The sequence below is a fragment of the Erythrolamprus reginae genome, chromosome 2, assembly GCF_031021105.1.
Source record: "Erythrolamprus reginae isolate rEryReg1 chromosome 2, rEryReg1.hap1, whole genome shotgun sequence".
In the NCBI taxonomy this organism is placed as follows: Eukaryota; Metazoa; Chordata; class Lepidosauria; order Squamata; family Dipsadidae; genus Erythrolamprus; species Erythrolamprus reginae.
The window spans coordinates 256,823,838-256,840,577 of record NC_091951.1 but is presented as its reverse complement, the minus strand read 5'-3'; the positions used below and the strand labels follow the sequence as shown (position 1 = coordinate 256,840,577).

At 40.4% G+C, this 16,740-nt stretch overlaps 1 protein-coding gene across 5 annotated transcripts in view; it reads right to left on the bottom strand.

Moving 5' to 3' along the window:
* MOB3B (MOB kinase activator 3B) overlaps positions 1–16,740 on the bottom strand; it is a 97,820-nt gene that overhangs the window by 24,387 nt on the left and 56,693 nt on the right. For 2 of the 5 annotated variants that reach the window (XM_070742484.1, XM_070742488.1), the window contains exons 1-2: positions 16,615–16,690; positions 13,259–13,847 (exon numbers count right to left, since the gene is read on the bottom strand). In XM_070742484.1, coding sequence (XP_070598585.1) covers positions 13,259–13,676 — 418 coding nt within the window. In that variant the 5' untranslated portion in view covers positions 13,677–13,847; positions 16,615–16,690. Of the gene's footprint in view, positions 1–13,258; positions 13,848–16,553; positions 16,691–16,740 lie in introns of those variants that run through there. The other 3 variants (XM_070742485.1, XM_070742486.1, XM_070742487.1) reach the window with 2 other exon arrangements.

Here is a 16,740-nt window from a genome sequence, read left to right as displayed (position 1 = left end):
CATCACAAATATATGGAAATCCAGAGGTGGGGTTTCCCATGGAGGGGTGCCTCAGGGGATTCCCAGCAGTGCAAAAACGGGCGCTTCGCTGGCCACGGAAGTCCGGAGGCAGGGCATCCCAGCGGCGGCGGTGGGTTTGTAAGGTGAAAATAGTTTGTAAGAAGAGGCAAAAAAATCTTAAACCCCGGGTTTGTATCTCGAAAAGTTTGTATGACGAGGCGTTTGTAAGACGAGGTATCACTGTATTTAATTTCTGCATCAAATATTTCTAAGCATTCTGGCCTGGTCTTCTCATAATATCATTATGGTGACATTTGCAAAGAACAATAGAAACTCTAATCCTATTGAATGGTTTTGGTAGCTACTAATGGCATAATTTGAAAATCATTTTCCATAACAGGGACAAGCACTACGTTTGTAATCTGTTCTGTAGCTGAACAAAACTTTTGCAAAATCTAAAGGGAAATTTGTGTAAGAAACTTACACAGGTCGTGTTCACATAAGCAGTGCATGTGCACGTTGTGCATGGTGGATGGACGGAACATAGCTTTGAAATACAGGGTGCGTTCCAAAAGTAATGCAATTTTTTTTAAAGTAATTTATTGAACAGATTTGCACAAACACTTAAAATTCTTCAAAGTACTGTCCTTGGGCCTCTACATATTTTTTCCAGTGACTCTGCCATGACCGGGGCGCAAGGTCTTCGTCGCGGCTGATTGGATCTCTTCTATGGACGAAAAACAGGTTCCTTTCAGGGCTGCTTAATCCAAGGAAACAAAAAGAAGTCTGCTGGGGCGACGTCAGAACTACAGGGGTGGTGGGGCAGCGTTGGCAGCTGGTGTTTGGCCAGAAACTCGCGGACTCAAAGCGCATTGTGGCAAGGCGTGTTTTTCGTCCATAGAAGAGATCCAATCAGCCGTGATGAAGACCTTGAGAGAGGTCCCCAAAGACGCCTTCCAGGGCGCATGCCAATCATGGCAGAGTCACTGGAAAAAATGTGTAGAGGTCCAGGGACAGTACTTTGAAGAATTTTAAGTGTTTGTGCAAATCTGTTAAGTAAATTACTTTTTTTAAAAAAATCCATTACTTTTGGAACCCACCCTGTAGTATATAAACTACTGGTAACTCTTTGGAGAAAAGAGCTAATGTATTTTATATCTAAAAATTTCTGTTCAATATCTGTTCAATGCCTTACACATGTCAAGTTACCTAAAATTTAAACACACTAATGTCTTATCCCCAGGACTATGCAAAACAACAAGTCAGTATGAATGAAGCACATCTTTCTGAATCACTAAAATAGCTGTATCTTTTGCAAACACAATGAAAAAAGAATAATCCATGGATCACTCACATTAAGGCAACTGTAAAAATTACATGAACCTTTTGAGCACTGGCTTATCCACAGGTGATGGAGTTTTCACAGCATTTTGGGTAAAAACTTGAGAGTCAGCTTATCTGTGGACAGGCTTTTCAGTCAATATATGCCAGAAATCGTTTGGCGCACATAGAAAAACATCCATTTTGAAATGCTAAAATTAACTGTCAATTAGGAAGGAATAGGAAAGTCCTCACCACTGCAACTGTATAAGCTATACATTCTATTCTGATTTTAATAGTCACATTTCATGTTCCACATTTTGCTTAACTATTGTAGGACACTTTATGTGCTTATATATAAGTATTTATTTATATAAGCAGAACTCTGAGGTAAAGTACCTAGTTAAATAAACAAACAATACTTAGTGGCTAGCTGACTAAGATCAGAAGTGAATCTCTATCTGTATGTATGTCACAGCATTTTAAAGATATGACTGACAGTAAAAACCTAGTAAATGAGCTTGTGTTCCTGAGTAGAAAACTCTGATTCTTAAAATGGGTTGTCTGAGAAATAATTCTTTTTTAGTCAAATATTGAAGTTATTTGCAAAAAATTAATATCACCTCAGTTTTCATTACATTTTGTTTAAAAAAAAAAACACACCAAACAAACAAACCAAACGTCATCCCAATAAATTTTAGAAGTGTGAAGGGGTCCCAAGAGCAAAGCATTTAAGGAATACTACTATAAACAACCATGTTTTGGCATAAGTGTGGATTGCCCCAAGTTTAATCCACATTTATTAACAACACCTTTGGAAAAATGTACATAAATGCAGTGAAAGAGGCTTTCAGATTTTTCTACAGTGTCTCTTGTAATTTTCAATACTTCTTATTCAGAGCCATAAACTGTACTGCGCTATTCACAATTCAGTTCATGCTCTTTGTGGAGAATTACCAGTTATTTTTCTGGCTTATGAATATTATATCCATCTGGGTAGGGGGGAAAGTGGCCAGCAACAAATTAGGTACAATAAAAAACTCTGAAATGCTACATTTGACAATGACTTATATCAGGTTTAACTAACAAAATGACTGTTTAGCGAAACCAACTGAACCTACGTGCAAAGATGGATGACTAGCATTTTCACAATAGTGTCCAGAATAGCAAGGGGCTTTTCCTGTAGCTCGATAAAATGCTCTCTTCCGGTCCTTCAGCTGTCAAAAAAAGCACAGAGATATGGACTTTGCTGTTCTCATGTTCAATACCGGATGTCTCTGCCCCAGCTTACTGTTGATAGGGATCCTCTAATTCCTGTGCACAAGGCACACTAAATAAGATAGTTGGAGAATTCGTCCAACTTTGCTCCCTGCTGTAGGGAAAAGATGCAACAGCTTCAGTGATGGGATGGAGGCCAACACCAAAAAACGTGATGCGATTTTTATGCTCAGGCTTTATCAAATCACATTGAACATGTCCACATTTTTGATGATCCTGGATTGGCTAGGTTGAGAACAAGATTCCTCCCCCACCTTTTGGGGAGCTGTGACCTTAAGCAGAGCTAACTTCAGAACTAGATTTATTTGCTTTTGGGCCCTGATGTAGTTTTTGGCAGCTATTAAAAGACGTTACACAGTGCTTGGTTTTTCAACAGCCCCTTCTCCCTTTTGATGATCTCTTCCCACCCTAGAAGAATTTGGGATGTGATTGGGATTTCACATTGCAAAACAATTTTACAATAACACTCAATGCAAAATTAAAATAAATAAATAAAACGATTCTATCCTTCTCTGCTTCCTCTAACCTAAAAAAACATTTCTTCAGCCACAACAAAACTTATTTAGGCAGGAGGAAAGGCAAGAATTATGCCTGAAAGTGGGGAAGAAGAAAAGAGAATTTCTAACTTTTAAATTAGGTCTCCATTTTTATTTATTTTGCACAGCTCTGATCTAGAGGCACAATAGACAGCAAACCGTTAATGAACCAATGACGAAGGTGAGGGATGCAAGAACAAGGAAAACATTAACAGGAATCTGCCAACATAAAAATATATAGGTGAGTGAGGGCAAATCTTTTTTGGCTCGGACTCCAAAAGGGTTTGACCATACGCAATAGTGCACGCATGCCCTCATCCATAATGCAATGCTTCCCCCCCCCCCCCGCATGTGTTCAACCCCCACAGTGCACCCCCCCGCATATGCTCACAACCCCCCATGCTGCCCCGCCCATGAACACAGGCCTCACTGAAGCCTCCGGACTTCAGATTGGCCCATTAGCCCATTGCAGCACTGCAGGCTATTTCAGCTAACTGCTAGCTGCAATTCAGCAGTTCAAATCTCACCACCGGCTCAAGGTTGATTCAGCCTTCCATCCTCCCAAGGTCAGTAAAATGAGAACCCAGATTGTTGGGGGCAATATGCTGATTCTGTAAACCACTTAGAGGGCTATAAAAGCACTCTGAAGCGGTATATAAATCTAAACGATAAATGCTATTGCTAAGAGGCTTTCCTGAAGCCTGGGAAGAGCAAAAATGGTTGAAAAGACCAAAAATCAGCTGGCCAGTGCACGCATGTGAGCTGGAGCTGACATAGGGCAACGTCTCGTGTGCCCTCAGAAATGGCTCCTTGTGCCACTCCGTGTACCATCACTGATATAGGTAACAGAGACCAACTCTTGCTTTATCTCTTTGTACATGTACCATAAGCCTTTGACCAAAAGGAAAGTTGAAGCTAGTCTCTGAATACCTCTGAACAGGAAATTTGCACAAGAAAGTAAGTGGTGTTCCCGTTGGGCAGAACTGACAGGGGGGAACAAGCTCAGCCCTCCCATTTGAGGAAATAAACAAGAACGCACCAGAGAAGAATACACGGAGACTCAAGTGAGAGTGATACACCTTCAGCAGCTTCCAATAACAGGTAAATGAAGGGCCATTCAAGCCTACTAGGGCCAGCTAACATTACTAGAAACACAATAGTTGTTGAAGTACATTAGATTTTATCCTCAGAAAAGCAGCTGCAGAACAAGCAAGCATATGGGGCTCGGCTTCTCCGTTTGTTCCCACTACAATGTGAACATCTCCTAGTAACCTCTTTGTGGGAGGAGGAGAGGATCCTATCTTCAGAGGCGTCTTTATAAGGTAAGGATAAGATAAAGACAACCTCATGAAGATATGCCCCTCCCCTCCCAAAGAGGTTGCCAAGAGGTGTTTATATTGTAGTTGGAACAAATGGGGAAGCCTCATATGCTCCTATGTGCTGCAGCTGTTTTTCTGTGGATAAAATCTTACTATATGCAGCTCAAAAATTACCCTTCTAGTTCCAGTGTCAAAACTATGTTTTTCCTTTCAGCAAGTAGCAAACCTTTGCAGTGTCCTCTCAGGGGTCCAATGTGACTGCAACATTAACTCCTTCAGGATGGGATTATTTATTTTATTTTATTTATTTATTTTGTCCAATACAAAATGAGGGTTTTAGTGGGTATATGCACATAGGAAAATACACAATGAAGGTTATAGAGGAGAAACTCATAGTAAAATATATCTAAGAAATAATAGAAAAGAAGGTATAGTAATAGAACATATCAATGAAAGAATAGATATAGGAATAGAAGAAAGGTATAGGAGATATAGGAGAGCAATAGGACAGGGGACGGAAGGCACTCTAGTGCACTTGTACTCGCCCCTTATTTATGCCATGGGCAGGTGCAAGAGGGAAAAGCCAATATACAGTACAAGCCAAATAAAATTAATTTCCCGCTCCAAGGTAGATTGCTTGGAAATACAGAACCTGTCTGTATTTGTACCAGTCAGAGGGGGAAACAAGATGCTCTGAGATTCTTGGAAATAGGCCTCTCTCATAGATATAAATAACGGGGACATGAGAATTGCAACCTAGCACTGCTAAAACCTCAAACTACACAAGGGAAACAATGCTGACTAATGACCTAAAAATGACACACAGGAAGAAATTCATTATGATGAAGGTCATTCTGGATGAAAGAAAGAAGAACAGTCAAACAGTAGTGAGGAGGATAGTAGAAAAAACAACAACTGAACTCAACCAATTGAAAGATACAGTTGATTACTGTGGAATTTTTTTCTTTAATTCACTTTTAATTCACTTTTACTTTCTTCTTGCTGTCAAGAGATGTAATGTCCTCTTAAAATTTATTCACATCTTCAGGACTAATGGATTTATATCATCCTGACTTCAGAAAGGATAAGTTAACTTATGGTTTATTATCTCATTACTTAAGTTAACTGGTTTTCAGAGAAGTGTGTGCAACAATGAATAGTGGATTTTTAAAAATACTGATGGGCAATCTTTTTTGCCAGAAGAGCCATAGAATTGGCAGTTTGGATATCAGTAGTCATACACTAAGCTAGTATGTATGCAGACATATAAAATAATAACAACAGAGTTGGAAGGGACTTTGGAGGTCTTCTGGTCCAACCCCGATTAGGCAGGAAACCCTACACTATTTCAGATAAATGGTTATCCACAGGGGTGGGCTCCAGGCATCTCCATCGCCACCCGCCATGCACATGAGATTCAGCTTCTGCGCATGTGCAGAAGCCGAATCTCACTGCCCCAGCCAGCAGCGACAGCACCCACAGCTAGGTGAGGCCAGAGAGTGCAGTGCTCATTCGGCGGGGGTGGGGTGCTTCTGCCGCTGGGCTGACCAGCAGCCATGGGGCTGGGTCCTGCGAGGCACGGCGGCGGTCAGTCCCAACCCGGAGCTGCCAGCCAGCAGGAAGAAATCCTCCAGGGTGGAGCATGTGGGCGGGTGTGGCTGGCAGCGGGCAGCCACATTGGCCACCTCTCTGAGCTGCTCGGCTTGGAGATGCGCTTGCTGCCCTGCCTGCTCTAGGTGCCCTGCCCCCGGAAGCGCCCCAGCCATGGCCCAGGGCACCCGCGGCGGCTGCCCCTCTGCCTTTTATATTAGCATGTGTTATAATTACTCCTTTTCCCTGGAAGGCCATCCCAGTGCCTGACGGCCATGAGGATTCGGTCATCCTCACATCCTGCCGAGTGGAGCCATGGTCTCTGATTGGACCTCCAATATCCAGCGCCTCACAACGCATGTCTTGCCCACCTCTCTCGGGGCAGAACCCTGCTTGAGCCTGCGTCCTTCTCAGCAGCGGCTCAGAAGGAGCTCATTTTTGCTCATTACCGGGAGAGAAGCTTTCCTGAAGCCCTCCTGCTGCTTGTGCCTGGCCAAGGGCGCCCCGGGCTCCAGCAGCGCCTTGCCGGTCTCCTCCCTGGACCCCTGTGGCGAATTGATGGTCTCGAGCCGCCCGGCATGTCTCCTGGCTGAGCAGTTTGGAGAGGAGCCTCCCCCCGACCATTTAAGTAGGACCGCAAATGGCTGCCCTTTACTGGTTATCCAACATTTTAAAAACTGCTAGTGTTAGAGCATTCACAACTTCTGGAGGCAAGCTGTTCCACTGATTAATTGTTCTAACTGTCAGGAAATTTCTCCTTAGTTCTAAGTTACTTCTCTCCTTGTTTAGTTTCCACCAATTGCTTCTTGTTCTACCTTTAGGTGCTTTGGAGAATAGGCCGACTCCCTCTTCTTTGTGGCAACACCTGATGAGATATGAACATCTCTATTTGGGCCTCCCTCCCTCCCTCCCTCAACTGGAAATCATGATCCAGTTTCCACAAGCCAGCTGATCTGTAGGCACCACCAGTATTTTCCACCCTCACTTCTGGCAGTGAGAAATCAGTCATCTGGTTTTTGTCTGCCATTGATCATGCCGATCAGATGGCTGCTAATAATATTGAGACTACTTGGCAATGATGGACATATGTGTGTGACTGTTTATATATATATACAGCAGGGAGTGTCAAACTCAAGAACAGGGACCAGATTCGGCCCGTGGGGAGCTTAGATGTGGTCTGCAGGGCTGCCCTGGAAAAAAGCAAAGGATCAGCCTGTGGGGATTCTGCCAGTGAAAACTGAGCTCGGAATGGCCATATGTGATCCCCCGGGCTCCATTTTTGCTGACAAGTTTCAGGAGGCTGTCACAACCGAAAATGGAGCTCGGAAGCTAGTTTTCACTGGCAGAGTGCTCGGGCCACAACTGGCGCCCCAACACAAGTTATATGGAGCTGGCCACGTCCATCATGGCCATGCCCACCCTGGACCCCCGAGGTCAGAGACAACCCTAATCTGGCCCTCAATGAAATCGAGTTTAACACCCCCGATATACAGCGTATGTATATGTACATGCAAGTGTGTGCATGCTTATATATTTATTTTTCTTTTGAGAGCGACCATCAAAATTTCATTTTTTATTATGTGCCACTGAGTTCACAGAAAAAAGTGACAATAAAGGTTATCTTATTTCAACCCCGAGTTACAAATATTCTCCTTTATGGCTCTATTTAACTCTAATTAAGTTGTAAGACAGAAAAATATCTCAGTGCTTTCTCTAGCTGTTGAATAAGAGCAGGGACTGAGTTTCTTAAAAATATCCCAAATATTTTCAGTTGAGATATAATGCTGCTACGATTCGTTCATTCTCTTCCCCTCCCAGTAAGTATTTATTTTGATGTCTTGAGATTAATTTTTATAGCAAACCTTCCTATAATCCTATCTGTACATATGAATCCAGCTTTGCATTTTCTTCTTCTTAACATGGATCAGATTTACTATTTCCATCTGTAAAATATCACGCACTTCTCTAACATGAAAGGGAAAAAATGCATACATATTAACGTACTGGCAGTGGCAATAATCCTTGCTATAGCACTAATTCTGAAAGGATTTGCAGACTAGCTCTTGGGACACAACATTTTTAGAAATTTAAACTCTCTGGCTGAGATTGCAGAACATTTAAAAATTCAGAATATAAGGAATCAGATCACATATTACTATCATTTGGAGACAATATATATTCATTTAGTTTTTTAATTACATGCGTGAATTCAAGTTGAAAATATTTAGTAGAACACAAAACTGCAAGGCAACGCAATAATAAGTTCAGCTGGGCTGTTCCGTTTACTAGATTGGGGATCCCTGCCACCACAAACACTATTCTGAACTATTGTGTAATTTAATTCACAATTGTGAATTGTGTAATTCTGTCCAAAATTATAGTTTTCACTAGTAGGTATTTCTGTAAAAAGCGTGGCGGGCGGGCAGGGCAAAAAGCATCTGCGGCTGCAGAGAACCACTACTGCGAGAGGCGTGATGGGTGGGTATGGCTGCAGAGAGCTGCTGCTGCGAGAGACATGGCGGGCGGGCAGAGCGAAAAGCGTCTGCAGAGAGCTGCTGCCATGTGAGGCGTGGTGGGTGGGCAGGGCGAAAGGTGGCTGTGGTTGCAGAGAGCCGCTGCTGCAAGAGGCATGGGGGTCGGGGAGGGTGAAAGGTGGTGGTGGCTGCAGAGAGCCGCTACTGCAAGAGGCATGGCGGGCAGGCAGGGCGAAAGGCGGCAGAGAGCTGCCATGCCAGGTATGGGGGGGCGAACAGTGCTGGGCAGCAGTGAGCAGCCACTTACTTCTTTTTAGCCTATTTCCACATGCGCAGAAGCAAAAAAACCAGAAATCTCATCCTCATGCGAGATTCGGCTTCTGCGCATGCACAGAAGCCGAATTCCGTGCAGGGTGTGGGGGCGTGCAGGGGGGGCACGTGCTCCCAGCTCATTCCGGTAGGGCTGGGAATGGTAGCCCGCCCCTGCCTGCAACCATCCTATAACTTTGAAAAGTTCAGCCAAACGTGCCTATATTTGAAAAAATTTCTATAGCAAATTTGAATTCTGAAAATGTTTTGACTGAATAGTGACATTCAAAAGCTTTCTCCAAATATCGAGAAGTGGGCTGAAGATTTAACATCTGCCCCTGCAATTCAGCTACTAATTATCGCATATATTATCATAAATATTTCCCGTATAATCCAAAGAACTCAAAATTCAAATCTAACCTAGCACACATGAAGGTTATTGAGTTTTCTTTTGAAAAAATAACTCCCCCAAAATGTGGTTTTAGTATAAATTATTGGTACAACAGTCATTCCTCTTGTTCCTATTAGTAATGTATTATGATCAATCTCAGTGTTGCTTGAGAGAGCGAAACAAGAGAAAATGTGAAAGGAAATTGCTTATCTCAAAACATGTTCTTCCAGAAATTACTTGCTTCCTTCTTAAGATCTAGCTCTTAAACAAACAGCCTACTTAATTGCATTTCTTGAAATCCTTCTCTAAATACTGTATATGGATGCATATAAAATTAAAGGACGATTTACAAGGATTAACCCAGAAAACATACAAATTCTGCAAATAACCATTAGAAATGCCATTTAAGCAGTATAAAGCAATTTATATAGCAATGTAAACTAAGATCACTTCTAATAATAGAGGCCTAAATCCAGCAATATAAACCATCTGTGAGGTACAGTCTGATAGATAAAGCACGGGCTGTCCAAGGAACTACTCTTTGTCTTCTCAGAAGCAAATGTATTTTTGGAAAACCATCACAACAAAAACAGAAGAAATGATTGACATCGCCATCATGCTTTTTTACCACACGCCTTGAGCTAGTCTTAATCTAATAAAGAGTTTTATTCTGATAAGAGGAGAATATTTGTACCTCAGGGTTGAAATGGTGCTCTCTGAGCTTCACTGTTTTCCTGAAGACATTTCGTTACCCAAATTAGATATCATCATTCATGCTGGTAGGAAAAAAAATGAGAGCAAATCCTACTCAATACTAGTACAGATGATGTTATTTAGTTTGGGTAATGAAATGTCTGAAATAATCAAGTTTAGGAAACAGCAAGAAGTTTTGTCCATATCTCTCCTCTTTCTCTAAACGTGTATAATTTTAGACAGTCCAGATCTTTGGAGGAGCTCTTTTTGAGTTCTCTGAGTAGTTGGGGAGATTGTGCCCAATCCAACACTGGAGGGACATTAAGAATGAGACATCATTGAATTCCAACTACTAATAGGTAGACTATTAGAATATCAGTAGAAAGGTTTTGTCAGGGCCATAAGCTATGTGTGACATCGTATGAGCCATCCTATGCAGTCTGCATTGGTTGCCGATCAATTTCCGGTCACAATTCAAAGTGTTGGTTATGACTTATAAAGCCCTTCATGGCATCGGACCAGAATATCTCCGGGACCGCCTTCGGCCGCACGAATCCCAGCGACCGGTTAGGTCCCACAGAGTTGGCCTTCTCCGTGTCCCGTCGACTAAGCAATGTCGTTTGGTGGGATCCAGGAGAAGAGCTTACTCTGTGGCGGCCCTGACCCTCTGGAACCAGCTCCCCCCAGATATCAGAGTTGCCCCCACCCTCCTTGCCTTTCGCAAGCTCCTCTGTCGTCAGGCATGGGGGAATTGAAATTTCCTTTTCCCCCTAGGCTTATAGAATTTATACATGGTATGTTTGTATGTATGATTGGTTCTTTAAATTGTGGTTTTTTAGATTGTTTTTTTTATATTAGATTTGTTTATATTGTCTTTTTATATTGTTGCTAGCCGCCCCGAGTCTTCGGAGAGGGGCGGCATACAAATCTAATAAATAATAATAATAATAATAATAATAATAATAATAATTACTGGTAATAATTGGATAACTCTTTTAAAAATATAGGATGCTTCTTCACTAAGGCCCTTTTGCACTGTGAATAATAAAAATTAAAATAAACACAAAGTTAGGACAGTTTGGTATGGTGGAAAGCAGGAGATCTAAACCTCCCTTAAGCCCACAACATGGCTGTATGACTTTGGGATAGTCACTCTTTTCCAGTCCAACCCACCACACAGAGTAGTTATTTATGAGGAAAAAAAGAGGCATGAGCATTAGCTATATTGCTTTGAAGTATTCAAAATAAACCTGTGACATATCCTTCCATCCACTCATTCGTATTTCATATTTCTCATTGGATCAATATAGGAATAAAGGAAGTCCACCCACAACTGTTATAGCAACTCAGATAAAAAGTATACATTTCAGGAAGGAGTAACTGGCAGATATACATGCATTGATTTGTTTTTCTTTACTTGATTTCTACTCCCAAACAGAGAGCAAGAAAAGATGCATGCTATAAAATGACAGGTAGTCCTCAACTTATGCCCACAATTGAGTTGAGCTCAGTGATGGGCTGCAGCTGCTGGCGCTCAATGTGCACTCCGCGTGTGTGTACTTCTGGTGTGCGCACTCACACACTCGCATGATATTCGGCTGCTGCACATACGCAACAACTGAAATCTCACTCGAGTGTCTGAGCTTGCGTAAGATTTGGGCAATTTTCGGCTTTTGTTGTTTCTGCCCATGCGCAGAAGCAAAGAAATAAGCAAAAATCACACAAATCTCTGGCGCACAGGCATCCTTGCATGAGATTTGGCAATTTTTGGCGTGGAAGCGAAAAACCCACAAAAATCGCCGATATCTCACCAGTTGCGCACGTGCACGGACGGGGACCTACCGAAACCACGCACCCGGGCGGACTGGTTCCTGCCCACCACTGGATGAGCCCAAAATTTACGTTGCTAAGTGGGACATTTCTTAAAATAAATCCCCCCATTTTATGATCTTTCTTGCTGCAGTTGTTAAGTGAACCATTGCGGTTGATAACTTAGTAACCTGATTGCTAATTAAATCTGGCTTCCCCACTGACTTTGCTTGTCAGAAGGTTGAAAAAGGGGATCACATGAATTTGGGACACAACAGTGGTCATAAATATGAGTCCTCGGAGAGGGGTGGCATATAAATCAAATCAAATCAAATCAAAAAATAAATAAATTTGCCAAGCATCTTAAAACCCACCTCTGTCGTCAGGCATGGGGGAACTGAGATATTCTTTCCCCCTAGGCTTCTACAATTTATGTATGGTATGTTTGTATGTATGATTGGTTTTAAAATAAGGGTTTTTAGCTGCTTTAGTATTGGATTGTCGCATGTTGTTTTTACCACTGTTGTTAGCCGCCCCAGTCTATGGAGAGGGGCGGCATACAAATCCAATAAACAATAATAATAATAATAATAATAATAATAATTATTATTATTATTATTATTATTATTATTATTATTTTGATCACATGGTCATGAGGATGCTGCAAAGGTTGTAACCTTGAGTGGTCACTAAATAAACTATTATAAGTTGAGGTCTCTGGAACAGGAAGCTGACAAACCAACCACCACAATGCTACTGCCAGAACGTAATAACAAAATTACTGGCATCATAGATAATACTATAAATAACATTCTAAAATGTACAGTCCTACCATCTGGATCTTTTTAAAATGGCAGCTGTGCTGCCATTGGACTTGGTCCTAAATAAAATAGCAGAATGTAGAAAAACCATATTGTTCTTAGGTCTCATTATAAATCAACATTATGTTAAATCAACAATACGTTTCTGTCACGGTGCCTGCCTTCTGGAATGAGTTTCAAACAAAATTGCACAGCCCCTCCCAACTTGATAGTACGGAGTAGATTTTAGAGGTGTTTGATTTATATGTTCTATACGTAGTAAAGATGTGCTCTGGATTGCAGTTTTGTTATTTCCCTTATTGTATATTTTATTTACATTATTGTATTTGTATTCTTTTTTTATATTTGAGCTGCCCACAGTTGGTCTGCCACTGAACTGAAGAAATAAAAAAGTCTATATGACAGAAATAAGCTGAAATTCAACTGTATAATACATTCAATACCAATTTTAAACGACGGAATGTAAGGGCCAAGTCCTGATCACAGAACTGGAGACTTAATTACTTCCTTTTTTTTTTTTGCTTCCTCTGCAACAAATACAAACCAATGTCTCTTTGCAATTCATTTGTTCATATATGCTATAAAACGGACAAGAATTGAACCTTTATTAAAAAGTACTGGAATCTCTATTGTTACTATTTCCACTTTTAAATATCATCAGCAGATTCTAAGAAAATACTATTCAAAGAGTACAATTCTAAGACATGGATAAACTTACCTACACTAGTTGGAAATATGTCCTCATTGTTGATCTGCATCTCGATCCAGTCCATCAAAAGATTCATATACTGGGGTGCTGGTAATGCTGTAGGTTTCTTGTACTTTAGATCATCCTGCCACCGATATTCATACTTAGGACCACCTGACATCATAGGGCAGGTTCTTTCTGTGCAAAACTCACAGATAGTTCCATAAATCAGGTTGATCCTATTGAAAAAGTCAACTACGTGAACAGCAACCCAATCGTTTAGATCTTCTCCAGTGGGCAGCTGCACAGCTGCTTTTAGGTCCACTCCAGAATTGAGTGAGGCTTGTGCTCGTTTGTGAAGCTCAAACCTCTGGGTCCCAGGTTCAAATTTCCGTTTGGGACGGAACGTCTTGTCCTTATTAAAAACTTGCTTGAGTGCAATGGACATGTCTTCCAACTGCCAAATTCCAACAACAGCGAGATGCTAGAATAAGGGTATTCTTATATATGTATATATAAGTATCTGTCTTATCAGAGGGGAAAAGAAAGATTTCTCCAACAGAAATCCTTAGTTTGCTAGGTGTCCTGGTTTGGCGTTTTCTTAGATAATGTCATATTCCTAAAAATTCAAAGAGAAAAATATAACAACTAAAGGTCAGTGCTCCTGACAATTCATTAGAATTTGCTTTATTTGAGGGCCAAAGTAGTTAAAGTGCTATTATTAAACTCATGATTGTAAAGTTCTAAACAAGTCATAATTTTATTTATTAATACAATTGCTTTGCATATATCAAAATATACAGTTTTATAGTAATTTATATTGTCAAGTGATAATATCATTTATTGTTCAGTTGGTAAGAAAATTGCTCCTATGGTTAATTTTCCCCATTAGAAACACATTCACAGTGATGCAAATATACGTATTTTGAAAATTTTACAAGAGACACATTATTCCATTTCATCTTTAGTTATCTAATCAAAAGTGTCATCAAAAAAGCAAAACAAAGAATGCTCTTTTTGTGCCAACCCAGAAAGCTCAAACTACCCAAGGAGCTGCTGATACAGTTCTACAGAGGAATTACTGAGTCTGTCATCTGCACCTCTATAACTGTCTGGTTCGGTTCTGCAATCCAAAAAGACAGACACAGATTTCAGAGGATAATCAGAACTGCAGAAAAAACAACCTGCCTTCCACTGAGACCTGTATACTGCACAAGTCAAAAAGAGGGCCGTGAAAATATTTACTGAACCCCTCACATCCTGGACATAAATTGTTTCAACTTCTACCCTCACAACGACGCTATAGAGCAAGGCACACTAAGACAACTAGACAAAGGACAGTTTTTTCCCAAATACCATCACTCTGCTAAACAAATAATTCCCTAACCACTGTCAAACTATTCACTAAGGCTGCCTTACTATTACTATTAGTCTTCTCATCGTTCCTATCACCCATCTCTTCCGACTTATGACTCTATCCTGGGCCTAGAAAGTTTAGAACTAAGACACCTTAAACAAGATCTAAGTATTGCCCACAAGATCATATGCTGCAACGTCCTGCCTGTCGGCGACTACTTCAGCTTCAACCACAACAACACAAGAGCACACAACAGATTTAAACTTAATATTAACCGCTCCAAACTTGACTGTAAAAAATATGACTTCAGTAACCGAGTTGTTGAAGCGTGGAACTCATTACCGGACTCCATAGTGTCATCCCCAAACCCCCAACACTTTACCCTTAGATTATCTACGGTTGACCTATCCAGATTCCTAAGAGGTCAGTAAGGGGCGAGTACAAGCGCACTAGAGTACCTTCCGTCCCCTGTCCTATTGCTCTCCTATATCTCCTATACCTTTCTTCTATTCCTATATTTCTTCTTCTATTCTTTCATTGATATGTTCTATTACTATATCTTCTTTTCTATTATTTCTTAGATATATTTTACTACGAGTATCTCCTCTATAACCTTCATCATGTATTTTACTATGTATATATAGATATATATGTATGCCGCCCCGAGTCTGCGGAGAGGGGCGGCATACAAATCTAAATAATCAATCATAATCATATATACCCACTAAAACCCTCACTGTGTATTGGACAAAATACATAAATAAAATAAAAAATAAAACTTGTTGCTTGTATCCTTACGATTTATATGGAGTGAGTCTGGCTGAAGCCATCTGTTCTGGCATCATAGTTGCCACAAACGTTTGAAGGGGGAAGGGAGGGGGAAATAGACCGTCTATCAGTCAAAACAAAGTTTTCTTGTGGGAACCAAGAACATTCCAACAGATGAAGTGGGAGATGGAGAACAGTGTAAGAAGGAAAAGATACCCAGCAACCTTTGAAATGGAAACACTTCAATCTGAAGATTGAGAAACAAGTGGTAATGCAAGGAAACATTCTGACATCATCACATTCTCGATGGTTCGCTTACTATGGCTTAGTCATTTCATTTGTGGCACTTAATTATTATTTATCAAATTATGCCTGTTCTGTGGTTTGGTTTTAGAAAGGACTCCAAGTTAGTTTTGTGTCTAGCAATTGTTTTATATTGTCATTGTGTATTACTTATATATTTGGTTTATTGAAATATTATGTTAATTGTGGTCTTGAGCGATTGGTTGTTTACTTTGCATGGTATTCCTTATTGTATTCTCTTGGTAAGAGAAGGAAAATCAGAAAGAAAGGACAGTTGAATAATAACAGCAATCACATTTTTAATGTATAATTCTGGAGACATCGTTCTGACATTTTTTGCTGTCCCTTAGGATGTATAATTCAGCTGACTCCATCAAAATGTATGCTTCACCAACCACAAGGAATATAATTGGAGACAGAGTTGTGAAAATGGCAGATGACAATTAATAAATGTGAAGAAGTATGTTTTTCCTCTCCCTTTCCATTTAAGAAAACTGAATGAAAAGTACGCACACACTCACACACACACAAATCATTTGACTTTCATGGGATTCTGAGATCATTCCCTTTCTAATATGATACCATACTGTTTTTCTAAAAAAAGAAAGACAATTCTGTTTGTAAAAGGCACTATTTTTTCTTTCTCTTTTCTCTGTTATAAACTGAGATCCTGCCGTTTTCTATAAATTTGCCCCTTTATAGAATTTAATAGAAAATTGATGCTACTGAAACCCAAATTCTAGATGTCCTCCAATTAACTAGATCTATACACTTTAGCTTACATATACAGACTTCCTCTTAGGCTGGGTTAGTATATAAAGTGCCTTATATACTGTATATTTAGCATTAGAAAAGATATAGTATGTGTTAACACAGCTAAACAGAAAATACATGTACCTGAAGGTCAAGCAGTTGCACCAGCAATTAAGTAATAAGTTTGGTTGATTTTGATTCTCACCTCAAGATGTTGTCATGTTTCTCCCCTCCTATTAATCATAATATCATGATTTAGGTAGGCTAGTCTCCAAGGAAGAGAGCAGCAAAATGATCCTAGCAAAACTGGAGATATTTGTCTTAAGTTCAG